We start from the raw sequence: 25,932 nt of genomic DNA, 5'->3' as shown, positions 1-25,932 counted from the left end.
CTATCCAGAGCAGGACCAGAAATATATTTGAACTATATCGCATGCATTCAGCTCTAATACACTGTATGCATGAAAGATGCCACAGACTTCAAGATAGAAGTCCACTGGTGGTCTCTTCAGGAGTGTTCTAATGATTTTTGGGCACCTCACTGGCCATTTCAGTACACTAATACTAGCCCTTTCCTTACACTGATTGACCTTTCATTTCCCCCAAAACAAGCCTCTTAATCGGAACGCTTACAACCTCTCAGATGTAACCTTGCCTCCTGACTATGATCAATAAGGCCTGTATTTGAACACTTAGGACTCATTAATATTTCCTGCAGACTGTTGAGTGACTAGCAAATAAAGCAGGAAATATCCCAGATGTTAGAAAGAAAAAATGGAATTATTCATTGCTTACTAATGTCAAATGCTAATGTGAGAAAAGCATCCTTGAAGAGAACCTTGACTAAAATTCATTAGAGTGATATGAAATCACCAGTTTAATTATGCATTTTTGAAAATGTATTTATTAGGCCTGATTCTGATCCAATTATACCAGTTTTATACAGTCCATTGATTTCACTGGAATTGCACTGGTGCATATCAGATCAGAATCAAATCCATAATCTTGTCACTACACTACTTAAGCTTTTCATCAACCACCTTCAAACCCAACAGATAAAGGAGATTGAGGCACCTATAATTTCCAAACTATGTCGCTGAGCCCATGAGGTTCTCTGAAAATTCCTCTTCAGAAGAAACGATTCCTCAGAAGGACAATTTTGTCCAGACAACTTATCTTGCGCTTAGGCAACACAAGAGCTGAGAAATAAACTAATCTTTTCTGTAGCTCAAAAGAATGACATATTTGGTCAACATATAAGCCAGCCATTAATGATGTATTTTAACATAGGATTTAATGCATTATTTTATTGTGATACTCTAGTGTATATAGCATCTATTGCTGTGGCTTCATGATTCACAATGCCTGCAATACAAAAAGTTTTAAAACTCCAGCTATTGTGACATGAGTCTAAGTCATGTTTTTTCTAAAAGAATGATTGAGTTTTAAACCATTGTTGTTCTAGACTGATCCAGAATGAGTAGGTCTCCAAGGGACGGTTTCTCCCCAAGGCATGAATGCGTGATTAAACTAAATGTATTCCATAAATGCCTTGATGACATTAAACTAAATTTTTTAAAGAACAGATGGAGAAAGTTAATAAATATTTCATTCTATATTATAAAATTCACTTCTCTATTCACAACTTCAGGGATCCTTCATTTCATAGATATCAATAAGTCTGATGGATTTCTTGCTGCATTCTCCTACTTCTGCCCTGGTGTCTCTTATGGGCTCATCATTTCTGCATGCTTGGATGGTTTTATGGGATCAGCAAAAGGCAAGTGACTGTAAATCTTGACCTCTTCTGCTCCCAGATTACATACTTTTATTCTTTGTGGCCATAAGTGTTCAGCTTCACATTGAATAGATAATTAAATGACAAAAATTATCCAAAGAGAGACAATTTATAGTGAGAAATTATCACCTGAAGAACCGGATGGGGCACAAGCATAACTCGAATGGATATAATTAAAAAAACCTTTAAAATTGACAAACAAAACATTTAAATATCTGTGTATTTCTAAATGTCATGAAATATCTATTTGCTGGAGTAGTATAAGAGACATTGTTTATATCCATCCTTATTCAAACAAAGCTCCCATTAATGGGGATCAATGAGAGTTTTACTTAAGCGAGAACTACAAACCAAGTCTGTTGTTCATTATTTTTTACATTGGAATTACAAATGATCATTCTATACATACCATGGATTTTGTAAATGAGTAATTAGAACTTGCTCGTGTGACTTTCATAATATTTTAGGAAGAATAATAATAAATAATTTATACCTCCAACAATTTTCACTGCATTCTGCAATAGATTTACACGACATTATTAATTAACTACATATTGTCAATAGCTTGGCATATAGCTTAAAGATATATGTTTAGTACAAATAATGGCATTCATTGATTCAGCACATCATTTTGTAAGTTTGATTCAAAAGTTATACAAATTGTTAAAACAAGCAAGGGTCTAGCAAAAATGACTTCAAAGCATTGAGATCAAACCCAAAACTCATAGTGACAGCATGAAATCTTGTCATTACTCCAATATTTTTACAAGTCCTCATGTATAGTACAAATAGAAACTAGTTTGCCTTTTGGATCTCAATTGTCTTGTATACAGTGCATTCAAATTAGCATGTTTTACTGTAACTAACCGGCAAATCTTATGCTCTTGAGTAAATCCAGACACATAAATCTTTTATCTGCTTATTTGGGACCATTTCTTATTCTGTGTTCATACAGTGCCTAGCACAATGGGAGCCTGTTCTCAGTTGGTCTCAAGGCACTACTGAAACAAACAAACACTAATAGTAATATTGTTGTGCTCATTCCCATTTCTTTAAATTCTGTCTACTTCTCCGTCCTGGGACTGTGAACTCTTCACAACGACAATATTTCTTGAGTGTTTGGAAAACACCACGCACACAGTGGGTAATACTGTAAATAACTGATAAATGATAGTAATCATATGTTTTATTATGCATGTAACTGGTGGACGGCTGTTCACATATTTAAAGTTAGGCATGTGCATTTATATATGCAGATCTGAGACCTTAAAGGTGCCAAAAAATTCTTGTACCTCCTTACAAATCATTTTCCTGTTGTATTTAAAAGTCATGTAATAGTTGTCCTTTAATGTCAGTGAGAACTTGCTCGCTCAAAAAATCATCCTAATTGGTTTTCAGAAATAGACATCACAGCCAGATTTGATTACATTTAACAAGAAATGAGGGTGCTAGAAATTTCAACATACTATCCCTATCCCTCTGAATATTTATAAATATTGAAGTCCACAACCAGGTTTTAGATATGCCCAGTCTATCATAAAATGAAGAGTATTACATTGATTTTGAAGTGAGAATTGAACCAGAGCTGCAAAATTTGGGTCTGAATCTGAACATTTATGTTTTTACAGATCTACATGTTTGTATCTGGACCTTTGGTCTTTCCCATGATAAGGCCGGGAAAGCTACTTGGATATTTTGGCCCTGGGGTTTTTTGGTTCAGAATCAGCTCTATTTGAAATGACTGGGTTTATATTTCCAGTGTTCCTTAGCATCATTTAACATTGATTAAGCATCTAAGCTACAAAATTTGTCTAGTCCCCCAAACAATTATGTCCTCATTTTCAGGTGATTTCAAAGATCTTCTCAGAGGTTTTTCAGTCACATAGCTTGTTTACTCCACGGCCGGCAGAATGCTTCGGCCTACGAGATAAAAGAGAAGTCCAGAAAGTAAAACCAAGGGAATCCCAGCTGCAGCAAACATAAATGACCATCCATAATACACATTTACAGGGACATCGTCCATGCATTTTTCACTTCTTTCCAGAAGTATGTATTTCTGGAGATCAGCTGCAAACTCCTTCCACATCACAAAGAGAAATATGAGCAGGAAAAATAAGCCTCCTGAAAAGACACAGAGTTTGATTATTTTCAAAGTATGATCAGCATATGAAATCATTAATAAAATTAACAAAATATTGTCTATGAATCTGTACTGGCGATAGGTCAGTGTTTGTTTTTAAAGCTGCTTGTCATTCACTGAACAGAGAATATGAAAAACTGGCATTTGAGCTTTTCAAATCATGCAGCAAGCTTCGTAAAGAGTTTCTTTTCTTTAAAACAGTGCAGAATTTTATATAAGATTATTTATAATTATAACATCCGATTACATTTTATAATAAATATAAATTCCCAAAAAAATTTTTACACTGAATCAATGGAATATTTACATAAAACCACACTCACCATTCAGTTTTGGTCATTCAAGCCACACTTTTTGGCTTCCTTATATTAGAGTCTAGTGCTGGATATTATTTAGAAAATTACCCCTTGGATGGCACTGTGTGGGGTCTCAGCCTACTCTCACAGGATGAAATTCGCCTCTGTGCAGTGCGTCTTTACAAGTGATGCTTAATATGGTCTTCCCATTTTGGTTCACTCATTGACATTGCAAGGTTCCCATTGATTTCAGTGGGAACAGAATCTAAAGCCATGTTAATTTTGAAAAATGGATAAATTTTTCAATATTTGATCCAAATTTGGAAAAATGTGTAACATTTCCATTTTCATCAGAGCCTTTTTTGCCTGGCAAGAGTAGAAGAAACATGAGCCAAGATGAAAACAAAAACTTCTTTTTATCTTCTCGAAAAGAACAAATCAGACATTCCAGACAGAATTGGCTCTGCTTTCCACAAAAAATGCAAAAATTTGGGGATATGAATGTGCTGATGGTGAGAATAATCTTGCTTAACATTGCTCTATAATTACTTCCGTGGTCAGACAGAGAAAACAGAATCCATGATGAATAGACCAAGTGCAGTGGCTGCTGCGAGCTCTGGTGAACTGCCTTTTTTCATCTTGTATGATGTTTTCTTAAGCATTGGAACAAAGTATCAAAAAAAACCCACATGACACTGGGCCTAGAAGATAATATTTCACTATGAAATACAATTTAAGAATGTAGAAAAGTCAAGTAAAGCCCTCTACATAATCTCAGGTAGATTGTTTAATAATAATAATAAATAAGTAATTTACACCACAGCTAGAAATGTCTATGAAGGTAGGAATTCTTGGGAGATGGTACAGTTTTAGGAGAGTATCACCTGTATTCTCAAGCAATACATTGATAAGACTCCCCCCCAGCCACATGCCAGAAATGAACTGAGATTACAGTCAGATCTGAATATTGGGTAAAGGTAGTATTCAGCTTCAGTGCCACATCAGGAGAAGATTTTGAAATTGTGCTCCTATTTGTTGCCACAAAAATCTTGCAAGGTGTTTTTAAAATACTTTGGCTCAAAATGTCAGATGAGACCTAGTGATCTCATTAGCTTTCCACATTCATAAATGGAGAAAACACCACCAGGTCAGGTGTTTCATGAGATTCCAGCTGCATCTGAAACAGAACTGGAGAATAGTTGCCTACCAGATCTGGATCCAACCCAGAATGGGTTCACATCCAGGTATCCTAATCAGAAACTTCCTTCCCCAAATTCAAAAGATGGAGACTTAAGATTCCAAAATATGGCCCATGTAGGTGGATTATTTGAAAAAGAGGAGACCCTTCCCCTATCACAAAACTCTAGTTTAGCCCAGGGCCGTGTCATGCTCCAAAATATCATGGAAACATATTATTTATTATGTTACAATTAGTGCAGTGGTCCCCATTAGACAGTCAACATTATCACACAGAGTTTTGTAAAATACCACAGATTTGAAATAACCTACATCACCTCAAATACTGTTGTATTCTAACAGTAGGTAAGAGATGTCTTTTCAATGGTAAAGCCAATGATAGTTAGCATTTCATAAAGAAATGTAATGAGTCAGATTATGCTTCAGTGCTTTCCTGCATCAAAGCCTAACAGAAGGTCTATATGAAGATATATAGGATTCAAAATAATCTTCAGCTAAGTCACACTGTGTTATATACAAAATGTGTGTGTATGTATGAATGAATGCTAAGTTGTTAGATTTATCTTACTTTTTTTAAAATTGCAGAGCATCTCTCCACTACCTTAGAATTATAACCTATGAACATACTGGGGGAGTGCTATATTTTTCTAACGTTTTAGACTTATAAGGAAAGGCCCTATGCCTACTGGGACTGGCTGTCAAGGAGTTAAATGCTATCTGTTCTAATACCCATATGTTCATTAGAATTTTTGGTAGCACTTTAAATTAAGCATCGCAAATAAGTAATTTACATGGAATATGACAGTTATATGCTTAAAATACCAATTATCTTGCTATAAGGAAATTGCTGTATGTATAAATTAATAGTCACACTTTCTTCACAAAATACAATATATTGATAAGAATGTAATTAAGTCTTTATTGTTAATGTAATTTAAAATTAAATTAATTGAATAGTAACTGAACCTCAGTAAGCATCCTTCTTAAAATCAATTCATATCTTATTAAAATACAATATCTACCTTAATAGCCCTAAATAAAAAAATATATTCCTGTGGGGTGTGGGACAGTGATATGCTAACATCCATATTTAGAGCTAGTTTGTATCTACTCTCTTTTAATATATATATACATATTCTGAAGAAAATTTCATACCTTCACTATAAAGATGAAAGAAAATAACTATCATTGGATGATGACTGGATAACCAACAAAGGAAAGCATGAGAGGCCAGTGAAGAGGAATGACATCCAACATTCAGGTTCCCAGAGTGCTGAATAGGAAAATGTCTTCCTAGTCCTCACTAGAAAAAGCACTAGCTCTTCACACTTCAGGATTCGTTATTAAACAAAGTATTGGAGATGATGGCACCAGAGTAACAATGGAATCTAAATTAAGAACAATTTCATATTCTTGGAACATGACAAAAAAAGAGAGTCAAATTAAGCAATTTCTCTGTCAGAATAACTAGAAATGAGGTGGAGAAGAGTCCCTAGGATTTACACAGTCACAGTAATGAGAAGACAACATGAAGAGGACAAATGGAACAGGGAAACAGAAGAGGAAGTGCAGAGAACTGAAGCTGGAGTTAACAGCCCTGCCTCAGGATGCATCCGAAGGAACAGAAAGGTCACTGGGACATTGAAGTCCTAAGATTTTAACTGCAGAAATCAAAAGGGGATGAATAAAAATTGATCAGACCCTTAGACCCTTGACATTTACGCAAGTGCCTGTAAAACGCTATTTGCCACTTGCATAATAAAGATGAAACGAGAAGCCTGGCTATGTACTGGAGTGAGCAAAAGAGCCATTTGGGGGTCAAGTTAAGGATTGGGGATTGTTTTGCTGCAGTTAGGATTTTCGTTAATACAGTATTTAGAATGTGGGGACAAGATGGCAGAATGCAGTGGTAAGAGATTACTAAACCAGACAAGCTTTCTGCTTACACATGCAGCAGTGTTGCCTCTGCTGCTGTGTGTTGGATTCTGGTAAGTATAAGCGACAGGCATGTCAAATGAGACAGTCCATATACTCCTCTTAATAGCTCTGTGGTTTCTGCTGGCTAGAAAATTAGCAGAGTGATCTCTTTCTTTTTCTCCCTCTGCCTTTATTCATTAGGCTGGTATGGAAAAAATTAACTGTGAAACTCAGTCGCAGCGCTGATGAGGTCAATGGCATCTTCTGGGGAGTGGCTAATTGCAAGAAAATTGAACTTGTGGCATTAAATCTTTCTCCTTCATACCCTGATGACACCAGCTGGGGGCTAACTGCAAGACAACTAACCCCTGACTCTGTGTCTTCCCACTCTAAAGGAATGGTAGCACTTTGTGAGTAAATTGAAGTCTAAATCTGTCTCTTTCTTTTTCTTGTTTTATATGCTTGTGACACCTTTCTAGCAGCTAACTGTAGGGACAGATGAAAGAACTCAATCTCTAACTCTTATTCCTTGGAAACTAAAGAGTTTTCATACCATCTGCTAGTTATAGGAAAACTGAACTTTAACTATCAGTGTCTCATTCACCTTCTAGACTACTAGTTTCTTAAAGAATGTTATGGTAAGAAAATGGACTGCTGACTTTCACCTGTCTTACACAGTACATGCATTATATACAAAATACCTGGTGATTGCTGAATGTGGAGCTCTCGTTTTGGAAAAAAGGAATTAGAATATAAACTACAAAGAATTCCAGCCATAAGATTGGCATAGAGTTCGTCTTTGATTTTGCAATAAGCTAGTATTACAGAACAGATTAATACAAACACACACACAAAACCTCAGACATCCTGCTCACAGTAGAATTACCTTATAACATTGGAATGATTCCTCTCAATTGCAGAGTTGTTATTAGAAATGTTCCACTTTTAAAATAGTCAGCTCGTTTGTGTAAAAATGTAACAGGCTGGAATCACACAACAATATTTGGAACCCTGTATAGTAACATTCTGTTCTGAATGGCTGAGCAAAAAATATAAACGTATTGGATTATTGTGTATTTGTGTGTTTTGTTATGGAGGAGTTGGTACCAACCCCTATATTTAGGTTGCCTAACACTTTCCATTATCAAGTATTCTTGACCTTTTCTTTGAGAAGGTCTCACAGCTCTATTGCCTGCAACAGGTTTTTGCTATTCCCCCAACAATCCCTTCCCTGCCTCTCCTCAACTCAGCACATGGGTAACAGGTCAAGTGTTCTCTTAACCCTACCATTTTGGAGCCTGATCCAAAGGCCACTAGAGTCAATGGAAAGCCTCCCATTGACTTCAGTGGCTTTGTATCAGACCCATACGTTCTTACCATTAAACTTGCTTGCTAAATTATCCATGAGAACTGAAAGAGAATGGGGCACAAATACAGTCAACGTGAATTTATTTCAAAATACAAACTATGTTTTCACAAAATATTTTGCAGTATTCACTCAGCCCTAGTGGTGACACAGTAATTATAATTAAGTACATAATTGTCTGACTACTGAAACAAGTGAAAACTAGCCATTGTTTAGTGTCTTTCTTCCCATAGGATGCCTTTAAGCTATTGACAGCATGTCAGATTCTAGAAAGAAAGATCAGCAAAGAGTCCTTTGGCACCTTATAGACTAACAGACATATTGGAGCATGAGCTTCCGTGGGTGAATACCCACTTCGTCAGATGCATGAGAAAGAAAGATGATATCCTGGTTAGCTGCTTGTGTGGTTGAGTCATTTTTGGAAGCAGGTTGGCAAGGTCAACTGTTAAACTAGGGGTGGGGGGAAGATCTACAAATGAAACTAACAATAAATGTCAAACAGTTTCTGGTTCTATCTTCTGAGTTATCTTTCAGAATAAATCAAGCAAAATGAGCTGGTTCTTCTGAAAGCACTCTCAAGAATACCACCCACAGAGCACAAGATTTGTTATGGTAGCTGGCAGGCTATCAGACTCATCCTCTGAAAGTACAGTGAATAATGAGAGCCATTTCTTGGAAAGCAAACCCAAGGAATCCAATGAGATGATAAAAACTTCACCGTGAAACACTGAATTTCTCCTGCAGGGTAGAGAGACACAATCTGCTGGTGCCAATGGAATCATTTAGAGATGGGGCTTCATCTTCAGAGCCAGTACTGCCCTCAAGGAAAACAACCAACCTTTAGGTTCTCTTTCCTACAGTGTGCGTTTTAAAGTATAGCTTTCAGTTCTATAGGTGATACTGATGGTATAGATTGCATTTTTAATTACCAGTAGTTGTTAGGGGTATCTAGAGTGTGAGACAGTCACCCCTTATGGTCCTGTCAATCTAAATAAATAATAAATGAACATGGTAAAATGTCTGCTTTCCAAGAGAAATTTAGAAACATCTGATTTTTAAAAAAAAAGTGCTTTGCAGTATATTTACATCTATGTTAGATTAGGAGTCTTCCAGGAAAGAATCTCACATTGCTTTACGAGCATTAACTAAGCCTCCTAACATACCTCTGAGGTAGGGAAGTCTTATCAGAGTAAACTGAAGCACACAGAGGTTAAGGATTAAATAATGACTTTCCTTAGAACACAGTGAATCAGTGGCAGAGGCAGGAGTAGAACTGAGGAGTCCTGATTTCTAATCTCAAAATCTAATCACTAGACTACACTCCTCTCTATAAATTACAAATGTTTCCACACTTCTGAGAAGACAGAGCATTTTGTGAAGAAGGTTAATTAAAATTGAGCTTCAGGTCACTAGCAGAAGGCAATGCCAGCTTCCTGTTGTACCATCAGACCAAATCCTGCCATCCAAACGATAGAGAGTCAAGAACCGAGATATTTTCAGAACAGGTTATATTTTATGGAAACAAAGAAAATAACTACTAAGCAATGCGTTCCAAATATTTTAGAGACTTCATTTCAGTACTAATCCAGACATTTGGATGTTTATCAAAAATCATCTGATGAATCTCTTGCTGGAAATGTCACAAGAATGATCACTTTTACAAAGTTGTCCCTTCTTTCAGTTCTCGTTTGCATAAAAAATATAGTGATAAATCGCTTAACAAGAAATCTGCTTACCTAGGCCAGCTCCCAAGGAACTGGTTTAGTCTAATGATAGGTAATAATAACGACTGCTGCTTAAATCAAGACAACAATAGCACAAATTTTATTTAATAGAAATATCTTTGGTTATGTGGTGCACAATCAGGTTTTTTAAGAACTTTGAAATTCTATGCCCTGGTTTTTAATGAGAAAGTTGTCAGCTAAAGATTAAAATAAAACACCAACAGTGAAATGTAGTGAGTTGGTTTTATTCTTCTTTTTTAAGTACAGAATTTTACTTCCTTTAAAATCTTTTCAACTTTTTTTGAAATAGTGGCCTATTTCACAGAGTATTTCCCAAAGACTTCAAATGGTTACTTGCACCCTTCAAATTATGCATGTGCTTAAGTGTTTTAATGAATTAGGGTCTTAAAAAAATTAAGACAATTCCATTGGTTTTCCCTGATCCCACAAAGAGTGTCATATATATAAAGAAAAGTTAACCAAACTTTTGTCTGGTTACAAGGTTTATGATTTTTGGTCAAAGGTTTAAAACAATGATTTGTTTTAGTTAAACAAATTCACCAATCCCAAGAAATCTCCCCAAAATAATCCCACCAATCCCCAAAAGAGAAAGAGAAAAAATGTCTTGTAATTCTAGGTGCTAATAACACTACAGTGGAGTGATTAATAAGGTTACAATGAAGGGTGAATAAATGAATGTTTCTAGTTCATTTTCCTGACTTGATGCTGCTTTATATGATTTTCAGATTTTATTTAAATGCGTCCCTCAAGTTTTATTTCACTGTAGATTTTTATTAATAGTGTATAAATGTTTATTTCTGTCCACTGTTGAGGGCAATATACAACAGTGGTCCAAATTAGGAGATTGCATTGCAGGACTGGAGCCTAGCTAATTACTATGCAAAAATACAATGGCCATAGATTCCACCTAAGCTCAGAGGTCTTTCTCAGTGGATTGCATGACAAAATCAGAGCCTTACACAAGAAGAAAAAAAGTGCATTTCTGAAAAGTAAAGTCTTTTATGGAAAAGCAGTATCTTTCTAAAGCTTCATTGAACAAAATTCATCTTTTAGAGTGGAGGGGAAATACAGTTTCTCCAAAGTCAGTGCTTAAATTTTCATACATAATTTACTAGAGCTCATATCTTTCTACTGTCATTCCTCATGATTAGAGTTCCTACCCTTTTCATACACACACGCACACACACACACATATATCACACACAAAGAGAAACTTGATTTCAGCATTCCAGACTCTAGTATATCCAATTACCATGACTTGGCAGCTTACCAGATGTGATGAGGAATCCACCTCCTACTTTATAGAATCTATCATTGAAAAAGGGCACACCACACACTAACAGGAATCCTCCCGCCAGACTGGCAGCGACAGCTAGTATGATGAATGCAGTCCAGAAACCCCTGTACACTGTACAATGGGAAAGAATAAAGTTATAGGAAAGGAAAGGAAACCCACATAATCAGATCAGTTTTCAGAAGTCTGTGTGAAACTGATGCGTATAAGTCCAGTTTCAGCAACCATAAAAATAATAACCTTGTTGTAATGAATATCAGGATTATGAACAATTTTTAAATATTTTATTAGACTTATTGAGTTGTTCTTGTTGAGAAGAGTTGTATCAGGCATGTTACTAACTCCCTAGTGTCCTCAGATATAAAGCGTATGGCCAGCACTTGTAAAGGTTTAGCTTATTTGTCATGTACTTCATACCATAAATAATGGGCCTAGGATGAATAGCAGAACTCCAATGGGTGTGTCAGGAAGGCCTGGCACAAAAGGGTTTTGATTGCCAGGGTAAAATGTGGCACAAGCTTTTTGGGAGAGCAACAAGCTTGGGGTAGGAAAGAAAGAAATGGAAACTAAACTCAAAGACATAGAATCATCTCCTCTTTTCTCTCCCCATCCCCTCCCTTTACATAGCAATAATTAAAGATGCCAGGTTCATGATCCTGGAGAACTGAGTCATATTTACCCACAGAGCAGGTGAAACACAGAAAGCAGCAGTGCAAACTTTTCAGCGCTCTAGTTTGCCTTTCCTCTTGAGCCAGAAGGATCACAACTAGTGGAGGGGATTCAGATTCTTTGACCCATTGAGTCTTGAATTTCTGCTATAACTTCAAGCAACAGTGCAAGTTAGTGCCAACCGTAGTGTTTTTGTGCAGTGGGCACTTTTCCACTAAGAACAGGCCTGATCACCAACTTATTTCACCGAACACCATCTGATGGGAATAACTTCCAGTGAATACCACAATGCCAGGCTAGATTCAAACAGGTGAAATGGCTCCATAGCCCACCGCCAATCTCTTCAGCCATCCACCCCGCTCATGCTATCATCTTCCACTTTGTGCACTGTGTCTATGGAGCAGCAATTATGACCATTTGACTTAAGCAGGAGAAAATGGGCAATTCTGTCACGATTCACGCATGAAAGAAAAATGATATACAGCAGACACATTTTACTCATTTTAAACCAGTCTGACAAGGAATCCATTTAGTAAAAGAATCTTGAACCTTTAAAGAAATCCCATGATTCACGTATATACCTTAACAACACATCACCCCAAATTCTGCCCTGAGTTACATCCTATTCATTAAGATATGGCCCATAGTCAGTCATTCTTTCCTTGGGCATCCTCCCCTCTATGATATTTTACATATAAACACTTTCTTACTTGAAAGAAAGAAAGCAATACTGTACTCTTAACTACCATTTCCTGTCTGCAGATCTCAAATATTTTAGAGTGAATTAAGTTAGCTTCCCAACACCCTTTTGTGTACATAAGCATTATTACATCCTGATGTTATAGGTGAGGAATAGCGTTGTAAACCTGGATGTGAGTGGTTATATAATTAAGACTAATTCTACAGACAGGGACACAGTAAGGACTGAATGCAAGAACTACACAGGGCTAGCTAACAATCTATGCAGAGAACATCCCCATACCACCACTCTAGTGTTATCACTATGTCTCCTACATAACAACATGATATAACAGGCCCTGGGGTGAGTAACACGTTCCTTTCAGATAGACTGAGGGACAGGGTTACAGGGGAAGATAGTTCTTTGTATAAATTTTTGCTCACACATGGCACTTTAAGTAACTTAACAGCCTTTCAGAAGTCAGTCTCAGAAAAGATTCCTAAGAGGCAGCTGAAGGGTTTGTTTCATAGCAAGGACTGACAGACAGGAACAGATGGCTTGAGGGCCCTTTATTTAGCTCAGAAAAGTTAGTCTGTTTATTAGTAAAATCATTCAGAAACTGATAACTCTGACTGTCTCTTGTAAGAAAAAAAAGAAAAAAAAACACTACTGCTTAACTAACTCTCGATGGTGTTTTTATAGAGTCTACAATGGAGCCTGAAATGTGCTACTCACTTTACTGACAACGGACACATCATATCCATTTTATACTGCCATGTGCTCCCTAGGGCAGAAATCATACACAGCACAGAAAAAAAACAGACAAATTTTTTTAATGAATTCCCCATAAAAAAACGCTATTGCTAAAGGCTAAGGAAAAGGTCAAGATGTTTGTTTGTACAGTACACCTGCCCCAGCTCCCAGGAGGTAAAGCAGAGGGATGTGTACTATTTAAAGAAATCAATTAATTTTAAAAAGACTAGTGGATTAATTATGTCCTATGCCACCAATTAAATTCAAATTCCAAACAGCAGCTAATTCATTGCCGAAATCCAAAAATATATGAGGATGGAAATCCACAGAAAACACTGGGGGAGAATCAATTTGAATGTGTTGATTTAACTGATTTTCTCTATTTTAGTAACTGACTCATTTTGCTTTGCCATTGTAGGTCTTTTAAGAATAGTGTTCAGTGCTTTTTCTTTTAATAAAACCAACCCAACAACACTACAGTTCATTCAGTGTTAAGTCAGACATTATGGGAATCACTCAGTGCTAGACTGGCACACACCAGCACTCAGCCATGCAGGGGAATACGGGTTAATATAACTCTCATTACTCCTTGCTCAGATCATAAATCCAGTTGCACTGGGGAGAGCAGGAGCTACTTGCCCAATGCTCCTTCCTGGGAGGAAGAGGGCAAGGAGGGGTTAGGAGAGCAGAGAGAAGCATGAATACTTTGGTTCCACCACACTTACTTGCTGGCTGGAGTAAGCTGATGAACAAAGCAGGGAAAGGAGGCGTCACAGTTCAGGGCAACTGCACCTATATCCCTCTCCATAGTCCATCAAGGGTACCCACTGTTAGGCTTCCAGCTTCCCCCAGCTGTCAACTCTCTTGGACAGAGCCCCATGTCTCTCTCTCTTCTAACTGGGGGTTTTCCAGGCTGCACAGTTCCTTGCCTGCACTGTGATACTCCCAACATGTCAGACTGCCTAACTAATCCAGCTTCTGTGCTTTGCTCTCTCTCTTCAGAGCTATGAACAGCCTAATTTCTAAGCAAACACATTTATTCTTAAGGTAAAAGCATTACAGAGAAAACATGTTAAAAACAATAAAAATGAATCTTACACTTCTGCCAATCAGCTTAACAAGAGATCACCCCCCATCTCCACAAGGGATCTGGTAGGAGTCACAAAGGGGTTTTCTGTGGTTACAAATTCATAGCAACCTTAGCTCAGAACAAGCACACTTATACATAGATTAATCTTGCCTTTATATAGCTTGGACCTTGGATCTTCATGAACAGGTAAGATGGAGCTTTCAAAAGCTGCTTTTTTGCATAACTGGAGGTGGGGAATTTGCATTCACCTCCCCCTTGAGATTCCCCAGGCAAACCACTTGACCCTTTGTCCAACAGTCCTTTCTTGACTGGCCCATTGTTCAGTATAGTCCTTTGAAGTTCATAACACTTCCCAGGGCTCACACCCTACGTCTCTCCTAGATAGTCAGATATAATCCTGTACTCACAATAACAAATAACCTTTGCATTTAATATGATGGATTCTAGATATACCTAAACTTAATTCAACATGATTTTTCAAGAATATTGCAGGAAATTGCCCCATCTGCCATAAAGGGGGAGAAAACTGCTCTGCATAAAGAGATGATGGGCAGCAAGTGGGGAACAGGCTCTGTCACAATTCAGTTCCCAGGTCTGCTCCTGTACAGTGCAGCTGCCGCTGCCCCTCACTCAGGGTGGATCATAAGGTCATGATCTAGCCCTAAGTCTATATTCAGAGCCTTCATTCTAAGGAGACCAGTGTGACCCAGGTCTATAACAGGTTCCTGTTGGTGAGCAGTTTGCTTCTGGGGTCTCAACAAAACAACAAATTGCTCTTTTGTTGACAGCATTCAGTTGCACCTCTGTCATCATGAGTTTCTAATAAAGCACAACAGACAGTTTCCAGTGACCTTCCAAGTGTGAGTTCCTAGTGTGCTTCCTACCATGATGTAAAAGCAGCAAAGAATCCTGTGGCACCTTATAGACTAACAGAGGTTTTGGAGCATGAGCTTTCGTGGGTGAATACCCACTTCCTCAGATGCATGTCTGCCATGCATCTGAGGAAGTGGGTATTCACCCACGAAAGCTCATGCTCCAAAACCTCTGTTAGTCTATAAGGTGCCACAGGATTCTTTGCTGCTTTTACAGATCCAGACTAACACGGCTACCCTCTGATACTTGCTACCATGATGTGTTAGTTTATCCCTGGTAGAGTTGAGGGATTAATAGCAAGGGAGGTAAGAGTTGAGGGATTAATAGCAAGGGAGGTAAGATCCTATGAAAACACCCTTCACAAAGGAGCGGTAGATCATGATTTTGTCATGTAGTCCAAGTAAGGCTGTTGCATTAGTGGGTGTGTATCCAAGATGCCACAGTTGTACTGGAGAGAAGTAATTTACTAGATACATTAGAAGGGTGTAGGATAGCTGTGCTGGCTGGCATGCATTGAGGGGCTGGAGTCCTGGCACCATTTACTCCCTGCATACCCTCCATATGATTGCTCTGAGAGGGAAGCATCTGGAGCACAGCCCCCTTTGCTTCCTTAAATTGTGGGGCTGCAGCTGTGGCCAGGACTTATATAGCCTCTGAAAAGGGGAGTGTGCCCCCCCTTTCTTTTGTGCCCCCATGCAAGTTTGGTAGAAAACAAGGTCAAGGCCACCGAGGTAATTACAGTACAGATCCACACATCTGAGTACTCTATTGGATCCCTGTGAAAAGAAGAAGTGAACACAGCTGGTTAAGTACCAACCTGCGGTTGCATCATAGGAAGGATGTGGGAAAGGTCCAAGAGCAATGGGCATAGGAAACAGGTAGCCATGCATGCAATACTTGGGATGTGCTTGGCTAGCTGAAAAAGAAATGGAGAATAAATAGTATTTCACTTTTATTATATGCCAAATAACAACCTTTATACTCAGATAAAATGTCCAATCCTGCAAAACCTGCCAAACACTCATTGGCATTAAAGGGGATACGAGTAAAGTATAAGTTGAACATGTTCTAAATGCAAAATGAGATAGATAGGATGCAATAGGATTTGAGAACATTACACAGCCAGTTTTAATTCCCTCAAAAAATTAACTTGAGCCAGACAAAATCATAGGAATATGGATTTGTTCAAATTAGAATAATTCTCTCCATGTCTAGTTTTTTTTCCATTCTGTCTAGAAGTGATTAAAATGTTTGGATACTAGAGCTAGCTACCATATAGCATCTCCAATTTGTGGGAAAGGAAAGCACAATTACAATGGTAGTGTCCCATCAATATTAATACCACTGAGGCTTATCGTGATTAATGGTGATAGAATTAATGTTAAATGAATTAATTAATGATTAGTCACTTATTTTTAAATGTTCCCCAGCTCAGAGGAACAGTTATAATAGGTGGACATTAGTTCATACTAAATTAATTATGGAATACTTATTGAATTATTACATCCACAATAGCAGCAAACTAATTTGCCATGATCAATCCTATTACAATAAATACCTAAAGAAATAATACAGATTTGCTAGTTATCTAATAAAAGTGTTATCAAAAGGATTCCAAGTGATGATTTATTTCATCATTTTACTTCATGTAACATTATATTATATCATGGATTCCTATGTAATGCAATTGGGTAGTAAATCTTCTCAGGACATTTTTTTGACAGAAACACTTTCTGTAAGAAAACTTTCAATCAGCTCTAGCAAATACTAATTTTATAATGGAGACAACCATATCCTAAAATACACAGTAATTTGCAAAGAGTAGGAATCACCTGAAATGTTGATCATCATGTAGTAAATTAACCGTCGTTTCCTGACAGAGCTGCACTGTTAACTTTATGTTCATATGGTAAATTTGCTATGACTTGATCGCATTTTGTGGTGACCCCACTACATGTAGTTTAGAGAGAGACTTAACCACTTTAGGAAACATCAGGCACAAATGAACACTGAATAACTCAACTATCTGAGAGTTGGTTGTCTGTTTTGTTGACTCTTCTCAGCCTTTGAATGCCCAAAAGTTTCATTTTCTCTGATGTTATTCCATAAAGTTCCATACCCCACCCTAATGCAGTACTCCTGAAAGTGATACTGCTGACTCAGAAACAGTGATAGGCAGATCTTGGTGACATTCAGTCCTTAATTTGTAAAGAAAGAGGTTCCAGGACTGAAAATGGCTTCCAGCACACAGCATGACCTCTCACACACTGTACATAGCAGGTCGCACCTTGCACAACTGACAGAAGAAGTGCTAGGGCTGTGCCCGGCAAGAAAAAAGGCCATCCAGGAGTCAAACCCTCATAACTGCTCATCTCAGCCATTTCCTGGGGCTGAGCTCCAGCACAAATTAAGGTCTGGTGACATCGCTGCCTGAGGACTTGCCCTCCTAGGAGAGATGGCACAGAAAATGGTGGCTGTGTGAATGACAGTTAACTGTATGACTGGGAGACCTTTCGAAGCCTAGGTTTATACAGTCCTTCAAAGCTTTACAAAAACTGAGTGAATTCTTTTTAGTGTTTATCTACGGTTTTGGTAGACTGCGACACTGAAGCCCTCTAATTATCTACAGAGCAGATATAACTGGGGCATCAGCAGTACAAGTACTGCCACACCAGTGAACCCAACCACCTCTAGGAAGAAAAGACAGCTCAGTCTTCATGTTCCATTCAGTGTTTAGCTTGTCTACTGTCAACAAAGGGTGTTAGTTAGTGTCAACTGTGTTGGCAGTTATTTTATACGTGAACACCTGTCTTACTGAGAGCACCAAATTCACTGCACATGGACCACCTAACAGCTATCAGATGAGCTGGATTCCAGCTGGCAAATCTGAGGTTTGCAAGATTAGACTTCTTCATTCTGCTTAAAGTTGTTTTCCAACTAATTAGCATACTTTCAATTCCAAGAAAGATGGATTTTGCTATAATCTGTGTTTACTTATAGTGGGTGCGCTGATTCTCATAGTTTCCATGAAAAAAGGGAAATAGACAATGCTGTAAAATAAGTGTCTTGATTGCATTTACACACAAATTTATATGGGTCTGAGCCTACCTGGTGCTTAGCATCTCCTGCATTGGCTGGAGTGTCCCACAAATTGTAGTCAATGAGAACTGAGGGCACTGGACACCTCATAGGATAAAGACATTAATAGAAAAGTAAAGATAAAAGGGCAGAAAGCCACAGGGTTCTAGTCTAGCAAGCCCCTCTGGTGACTACATGAATAGGGGTATGAGCAATACGGGTATGAGTGGGAGCTCTGTTCCTGTTGGAGAAGATTTTATTTAAAAAGGGAGAAAATGGGTGAGTTTCTATGCTCCTAGAAGACTGTAAAAGACCATCTGAGACCAAAAATTTCAGAGTTAAATGGAGCACAGATAAAGTGTCCTGATCAGGGGGAATTTGGGGATAGCTTTGGGTTTTGTCCTATTTTAAAATGGCCACGCAGATCCTGTGGAAAATAAATTAAAAGTAAAGACAGCTTGCTTCTCAGTTGGGAGAGACCTGCCTCACTGACTTGCAGTCCAGATTGTATTTTTATAGCTCAATTATAATCTGGTAGAATTAGAGCTTTATAATAAAAGGGCTGACACAGCCCTAATCACAGCAACATGGACAGTATAGTAAACTATCACTGAATCAGATCCAGACCCTTAAAATATTTCTAAACAAAGCTAGAAAATGTATCAGTAACACTCACTGAACCAGAAGTTCCATATGGTCTCCTCATAATCCTCGCCATAGAACCAGCATCTCCAAAAGAAACCTTCGTGGTGAAAAGTGAGGATCTCTTTTCTGACCTCTCTCAAAACCACATCCTGCAAGAGAATGAAGCACAAGCCTATGAAACTGTATTAACTACAAATAATATGGAATTCATCTTGACTATTAGCTTAGTTACAAGACTGGCAAGTCACTTTTTGAGGGAGGGAGTTAGGGTGACCAGACAGCAAATGTGAAAAATTGGGACGGAGGGTGGAGGGTAATAGACGCCTATATAAGAAAAAGACCCAAAAATCAGGACTGTCCCTATAAAATAGGGACATCTGTTCACCCTAGAGGGAATGGTTTGGGATGGAGGGGGTTACATTGTCAAAATTACAAACGAGATTAACATTTTAGCATGTTGAATTAGAATCCATTAATACAGACCTCCTTGGATATACAGAGCGCCATTGACTTCAGGCCTTTATCTGCGGCTTTCCTAACTTTCTGGTAAGTAAAACATTTCTTCAGATCATGAGAAAGAAGGATATTCTTTGTCCTGTGCAGATCCCATCTTGCAGTCTTTATGCATCAAAATTACTACCATCTCTAAACCGCTCATTAACTCCTTCTACTGGATGATCGAAAAAGGCCTCCCCCTCTCTCTGGTCAAATCAGTGGGAGCTGTGCTTAGTTTATCTCAGACAGAAGTTACTCTTTGTCTATATCAGTCTCCTCATGAGTTCAGCTATGACTGCTGACACACACTTATCTTGATTAATTTGCATCAATTTCTCATTTATTGTAACTCGCATGAAAGTTCTGCAAAAATGATACACAAGTCATGTCAGGAGGGCTGTACTGTCTAAGCTGTGAGTTAACTTGTTAGGAAAATAATTACAGCTGTAATTAGAAATGCTTGTCTTTATCCAGTACAGTTTGGTGGAGCATCAACATTACTGCTATAAAGCTTGATCCTATGAAGGGCAGAACACCTCCTGGAAAATATTGCGTTAAATGGGATTTGAGGCACTCAGCATCTCTCAAGTTTAGCCCCCCCTTATTTCAAAGGAGAGAAAGGTACTTGGGGTCCAGCAGAGAGACATCACAAAAGCTTTCCAAGCCCTGGAGTCCTTACATATCAAATACCAATACGTAGGTCCTATTGGGTTGACCAGAGACACACTCCCTTGGCTCATCTGGAAGAGCTGCTTCTTTCAGGATCAGGTATGAGCCTTGACTGCAATGATGTGCAAGAGGGTGACTCTACTGACTTGTTAAATCAACGCTAGTTTTGATGACTGGTTGATAGCTAAGATACAATCAAGACGCTCAATGGACATAAGTAGAGCCTGCCAGTTTAAAAAGGGATAGAGGGTGTGTTTATGGGGGCGAATAGCATGGAGCATAGAGTAGGGAGCAATAATTAAAGTATAAAACCATTGATTAAAATAAAAAATGATAACCTCAGAAACAATAATGAATGCTGCTTCGACAGGCACGTTCGGGATCCCTCGGCCAGTTTCCTATGCCAAACAAACAGTGGGCCTAATCACATATCTTGAATGTTTGGGATGTCTATTTTATTTAAGACAGTGCAACACTTCTAGCCCGGAATCTTTTTCACATTAGTGATAACAGAGTCATTTTAAAATATTCTTAAACCTCTCATGTTGATGTTTCATTTCTAAGCGAAACAAAATGGAGCTGGACTTTTATGCCTGAGAAACTTTTGCTCTCTGCCCTCTTCAGCTTTATTATGCTGTTTTATACAATGATGACTTCTTTTGGGATGTCTGCTTTCTATATGAAGAGTCATTTGGAAATATGGCTGATGCAGCCAAAAACCTACACTTTATTAGGAAACCCTGGAACTGAAGACACTTATTGTTGACACCATAAAGTTTTCCAATTGTGAATCATTCAACAGAAAAACCAAACATAATTGGTTTGTACATTAAAGAAATTCTGCCTAACAGAGGGATATTTCTGAAAAATGTTAATAATACTACACACATTGATCAGCATGAAAATTTAAGAAGAATTTAAAAAATCAGAGAGCTGATCCAGCTGTTATTTCATAGCATTTATTGAACAGTTTCACCATAAGCAAATTCAGCTAAAATCAGGGTTTCTAAAGAGCCATATTAGAAGTTAGCAATAAAATATAATTTTATTATATGAAGCTCGGTATAATACAGTTTCTCTTTAGTGGCTAATGCTAGTATCAGCAAACAAATGTATTACATTTTCACATTTCAACTTTCTGCTCCATAGCTATCAGAATACAGAAGCGTTTCCTGTAATGGCTTCCTATGCATAATTTGCTTGAAGTCTTTAACAATTATACACTTTATTGAGATGCAGATTGTGACTTTATAGATAAGGCTGAGTTGAGTTTTTATACATCGAATGTGTATACAATAAGCACATATTACCATTGGCTTAAAACAACCAGCACCAACACTTAGAGCATTCATGTTGGTTTTAAAACATTTCTATAGCAAGTTACATCTCTACCCCATTATAATGCCACCCTATATAACACAAATTTGGATATAATGCCGTAAAGCAGCACTCCGGGGGTGCAGGGCTGCACATTCTGGCAGATCAAATCAAGTTCGATACAACACGGTTTCACCTATAATGTGGTAAGATTTTTTGGCTCCTGAGGACGGCATTATATTGAGGTAGAGGTGTATTTTAAAAGTGTATTTTTTAACTTGCAGAATATCACAAGATTTCTAGTTTTTACCTCTGGAGTGTGAAGAGTTTTATTTTCAGGTTCAAAGATTCCACAGGTCTCTGTTGCTAGGAGCCAATAATCTGTCCCAAAAGCTATGAGAAACAGTAGAACACCAATGCCACCAAGAATTCCTGCTATAAAGGCTGGTATTCCAGCCTTCATGGTGGAACAACAATAGGTAGTAAGCTTGAAACTCAGAAAAGAAGGAAAGTACTGATGTCCAACCTTTGAAAGGGAGACAGAGAGGAGGGGTATGCAGAGAGGCTGCTATTTTTGGACATAGATTAACATCATTTCATGACTGGTTTGAGTTTCATGACTGATTTGAGTTGCAGTGGCAAAAGGACTAATAAAAGCAAATGAGCTGGCACAACTAAACAGCTGTTGTATTAAAGGAACATTATAGCTATCTATAGAGCTAAGGTATGAAGATTTCCAAACAAACATATGGGAGTTCATTTTACAAAAGCAATGCGGAGCGCTTATCATGAAAAACAGTTATTGGACTGGTGTCAAGCAGCTTCTATGGATTGATTACGTAAAATTGTCCAAGTAATACCTACTGCGTGAACAGGTTATTTTTATATTTCCTCTGTGTCTGTGTGGCAGAGAGGCTGTGAACTGCACAGTCAAAGCTGAAAGTTTCATAGCCACTTCTAAAGCACATCTTTAGCTGCACTGCCACAACTGTGGTATGAAGGTGGCACGTCCACCATCCCCGAACTATTCCTTTCTTCCTTCTGCTCTCACCTTCCCATTAAAATAAAACACAAGTCTTGGTTTCAAATGAAAAAAAGCAGAGATTCAAGAAGCAATATTTAAAATTTGGCTAATATCTCTTTTAAAGTCTCTGTGTTTAAGAGGCGATGCTGCTTGTACAGTACTACCTCTTGTTGCAAGCATAGTTAATCATGCCATGTTAAGTCAAATCATAAATAGACATTTAAATCAGGTGCAAATGGACAGCTAGTAACACTGAGCCATCCCTTTAGGTGATCTTGAAAAGACATTCTCTTCTCTACTTTCCTCGCATAAAGGAGTACAACTATGGTGTTAATTTGTCCCACCAACATCTAACTGGACCAGAAGGGAAATGTCCCCTCAGAAATGGGGAAATCCTTAATGAATAGAGAGTTCATTCTCATTTGGATGCTAATGTCTTTTGTCTTCTTCTGAAGCATCTGTTATAGATTACTGCCAGGGACAGGATGCCAGACTAGGAGAATATTTCAGGATGGCAATTTCAGTATTCCTGTGACGTGCCAACAGTGCTGGTACAGGTACAGAAATTCATGTTACTGAGAAAAATGCAAGCTATCATATCTTTCGAGTATATCAACACTAGTTCACAGTCTTCTGCCTGATGCTCAGTAGTAGAACAAACTCCCATCTTCATACAGAAGAAAGCAATTTCTTTATACTTAAAATAATTTGTGCTGTCAGATTAATTTGTGAATCTGTTTATTTAGTCATTAAAATTAAGTGCTAAAGGAGAACCTGAACTCACAGTAAGAATCTGGGGATTTCTTAGGCCTGGTCTACACTACGCGTTTATACCGATTTTAGCAGCGTTAAACCGATTTAACGCTGCACCCATCCACACAACGAGGCCCTTTATATCGATATAAAGGGCTCTTTAAATGGGTTTCTGTATTCCTCCCCGACGAGAGGAGTAGCGCTGAAATCGGTATTACCATATCGGATTAGGGTTAGTGTGGCCGCAAATCGACGGTATTGGCCTCCGGGCGGTATCCCACAGTGCACCACTGTGACCGCTCTGGAAAGCAATCTGAACTCAGATGCACTGACCAGGTAGACAGGAAAGGCCCCGCGAACTTTTGAATTTCATTTCCTGTTTGCCCAGAGTGGAGCTCTGATCAGCATGGGTGGCGATGCAGTCCCAAATCCAAAAAGAGCTCCAGCATGGATCGTAAGGGAGATACTGGATCTGATCGCTGTATGGGGAGACAAATCTGTTCTATCAGAGCTTACAGAAGATGAAATGTCAAAGCATTTGAAAAAAAATCTCCAGGCTATGATGCAGATTCCACAGCACAGTGCTGTGTGACAAGCGTAACGGAAAGCCAAAGAATCAAATGGACACTCATGGAGGAAGGGAGGGAAGACTGAGGACTCCAGCTATCCCACAATCCCCGCAGTCTCCAAAAAGCATTTTCATTCTTGGCTGAGCTCCCAATGCCTGTAGGGTCAAACACGTTGTCCGGGATGGTTCAGGGTATATCTCGTCAATTTACTCCTCCTCCCCTCCCCATGAAAGAAGAGGGGAAAAAAATCGTTTTTGACTTTTTTCAATGTCACCCTATGTCTACTGCATGCTGCTGGTAGACATGGTGCTGGGGCAATGAACAGCAGCATCCTCTCCCTTCTCTTCCCCAGTGGCAGACGGTACAGTGTAGTAGGACTGGTAACCGTCCTTGTCATCAGCCCGTGAGTGCTCCTGGCTGGCCTCAGGTGAGGTCAGCCGGGAGCGCCTGGGTAAAGGTAGGAATGACTTCCAGTCATTCCCAGTAGATGGTACAAAATGGCTGGTAACCATCCTCATCATAGCAACTGGGGGCTGAACTCCATCAGCCCCCCCCTTTCATGTCTAAAGAAAAGATTCTGTACTGCCTGGATTATCATAGCAGTGGGATGCTGCGCTCCTCTCCCCTCCACCGTTTAATGTCCTGCCTGGACTATCATAGCAGCTGGAAGTTGCCTCCCCCTCATTTTATCTCACTAAAAAGTCAGTGTTGCTTATTTCTGAATTCTTTATTACTTCATCACACAAATGGGGGGACCCTGCAATGGTAGCCCAGAAAGGTTGGGGGAGAAGGGAAGCAAGGGTGTAGTTGTTGCACGGACACCCCCTAGAATGGCATGCAGCTCATCATTTCTGTGGGATCTGACACGGAGCGGCTGTGCTCTCTGGTTCTCTGATACACTGGTTCTCTAGTACACTTGCCCCAGATTCTAGGCAGGACTGACTCTATTTTTAGATACAACATAAAGGAGGGAATGACCTGGGGGGTCATTCCCATTTTTGTCTTTGCGCCCCCGGCCAACCTCAGCGAAGGCCAGCCAGGAGCACCCATGACAGCAGCAGAAGCAGACGGTACAGAGCGACTGATAACCGTCATCTCATCGCCAATTTACAATGGCACAGCAGACGGTACAGAACGACTGGTAATCGTCTCTGCTACCTTGCAAAGGCAAATGAATGCTGCTGTGTAGTGCTGCAGTATCGCCTCCGTCAGCGGCATCCAGTACACATATGGTGACAGCGACAAAAGGCAAAATAGGCTCCATGGTTGCCATGCTATGGCGTCTGCCAGGGCAATCCAGGGAAAAAGGAAGTGAAATGATTGTCTGCCGTTGCTTTCATGGAGGAAGGAATGAGTGATGACATTTACCCAGAATCACCCGCAACACTGTTTTTGCACCATCATGCATTGGGATCTCAACCCAGAATTCCAATGGGCGGGGGCGACTGCGGGAACTATGGGATAGCTAAGGGATAGCTACCCACAGTACAACACTCCAGAAATTGACGCTAGCCTCGGTACATGGACGCACATCACTGAATTATTGTGCTTTGTGTGGCCACAGGCATTCGACTTTATACAATCTGTTTTACAAAACCACTTTATGTAAAATCAGAATAATCCTGTAGTGCAGATGTACCCTTAGTAAATACGTTCTTTTTTACTAGATTTAGCCATCCAATGAGGTATATGGGCAAGTGAGGCCATCTATTCTCTCTTGTTTTAGGAACATGGTAACTTTGAAATGACAATGATAGGTTGTGTCATCTGCATGGTTATTCCTTAAATATTTCATGCAGGAGTAGCTCTTATATCCCATATTGGATATCAGGTTCCCGGATGTAAAATGTCAAGAGCGGTGTCTCATTATAATTATTTATGTCCACATGTGCACTAGGCCCATTATAGAAACCAAAAGCAAGATAGGACCTTGCTCAGAAGAGCCCATGTTCTAGCT

The 25,932-nt window shown here is 38.9% G+C and overlaps 1 protein-coding gene across 1 annotated transcript; it reads right to left on the bottom strand.

The window, feature by feature from the left end:
* Positions 1-900: 900 nt before the first annotated feature.
* Positions 901-22,173, bottom strand: LOC127056810 (transmembrane protein 182-like). Its single transcript, XM_050965111.1, has 5 exons — positions 21,940-22,173; positions 19,180-19,297; positions 16,243-16,341; positions 11,338-11,475; positions 901-3,527 (listed from the first exon to the last, which is right to left on the bottom strand). The coding sequence occupies exons 1-5, from the start codon at positions 22,090-22,092 to the stop codon at positions 3,298-3,300; spliced, it is 738 nt and encodes a 245-aa protein (XP_050821068.1). The 5' UTR covers positions 22,093-22,173; the 3' UTR covers positions 901-3,297.
* Positions 22,174-25,932: the final 3,759 nt, after the last annotated feature.

Source organism: Gopherus flavomarginatus, chromosome 8, assembly GCF_025201925.1.
Source record: "Gopherus flavomarginatus isolate rGopFla2 chromosome 8, rGopFla2.mat.asm, whole genome shotgun sequence".
In the NCBI taxonomy this organism is placed as follows: domain Eukaryota; kingdom Metazoa; phylum Chordata; order Testudines; family Testudinidae; genus Gopherus; species Gopherus flavomarginatus.
The sequence above is the reverse complement of the archived record's forward strand: the minus strand, read 5'-3'. Positions and strand labels throughout refer to the sequence as shown.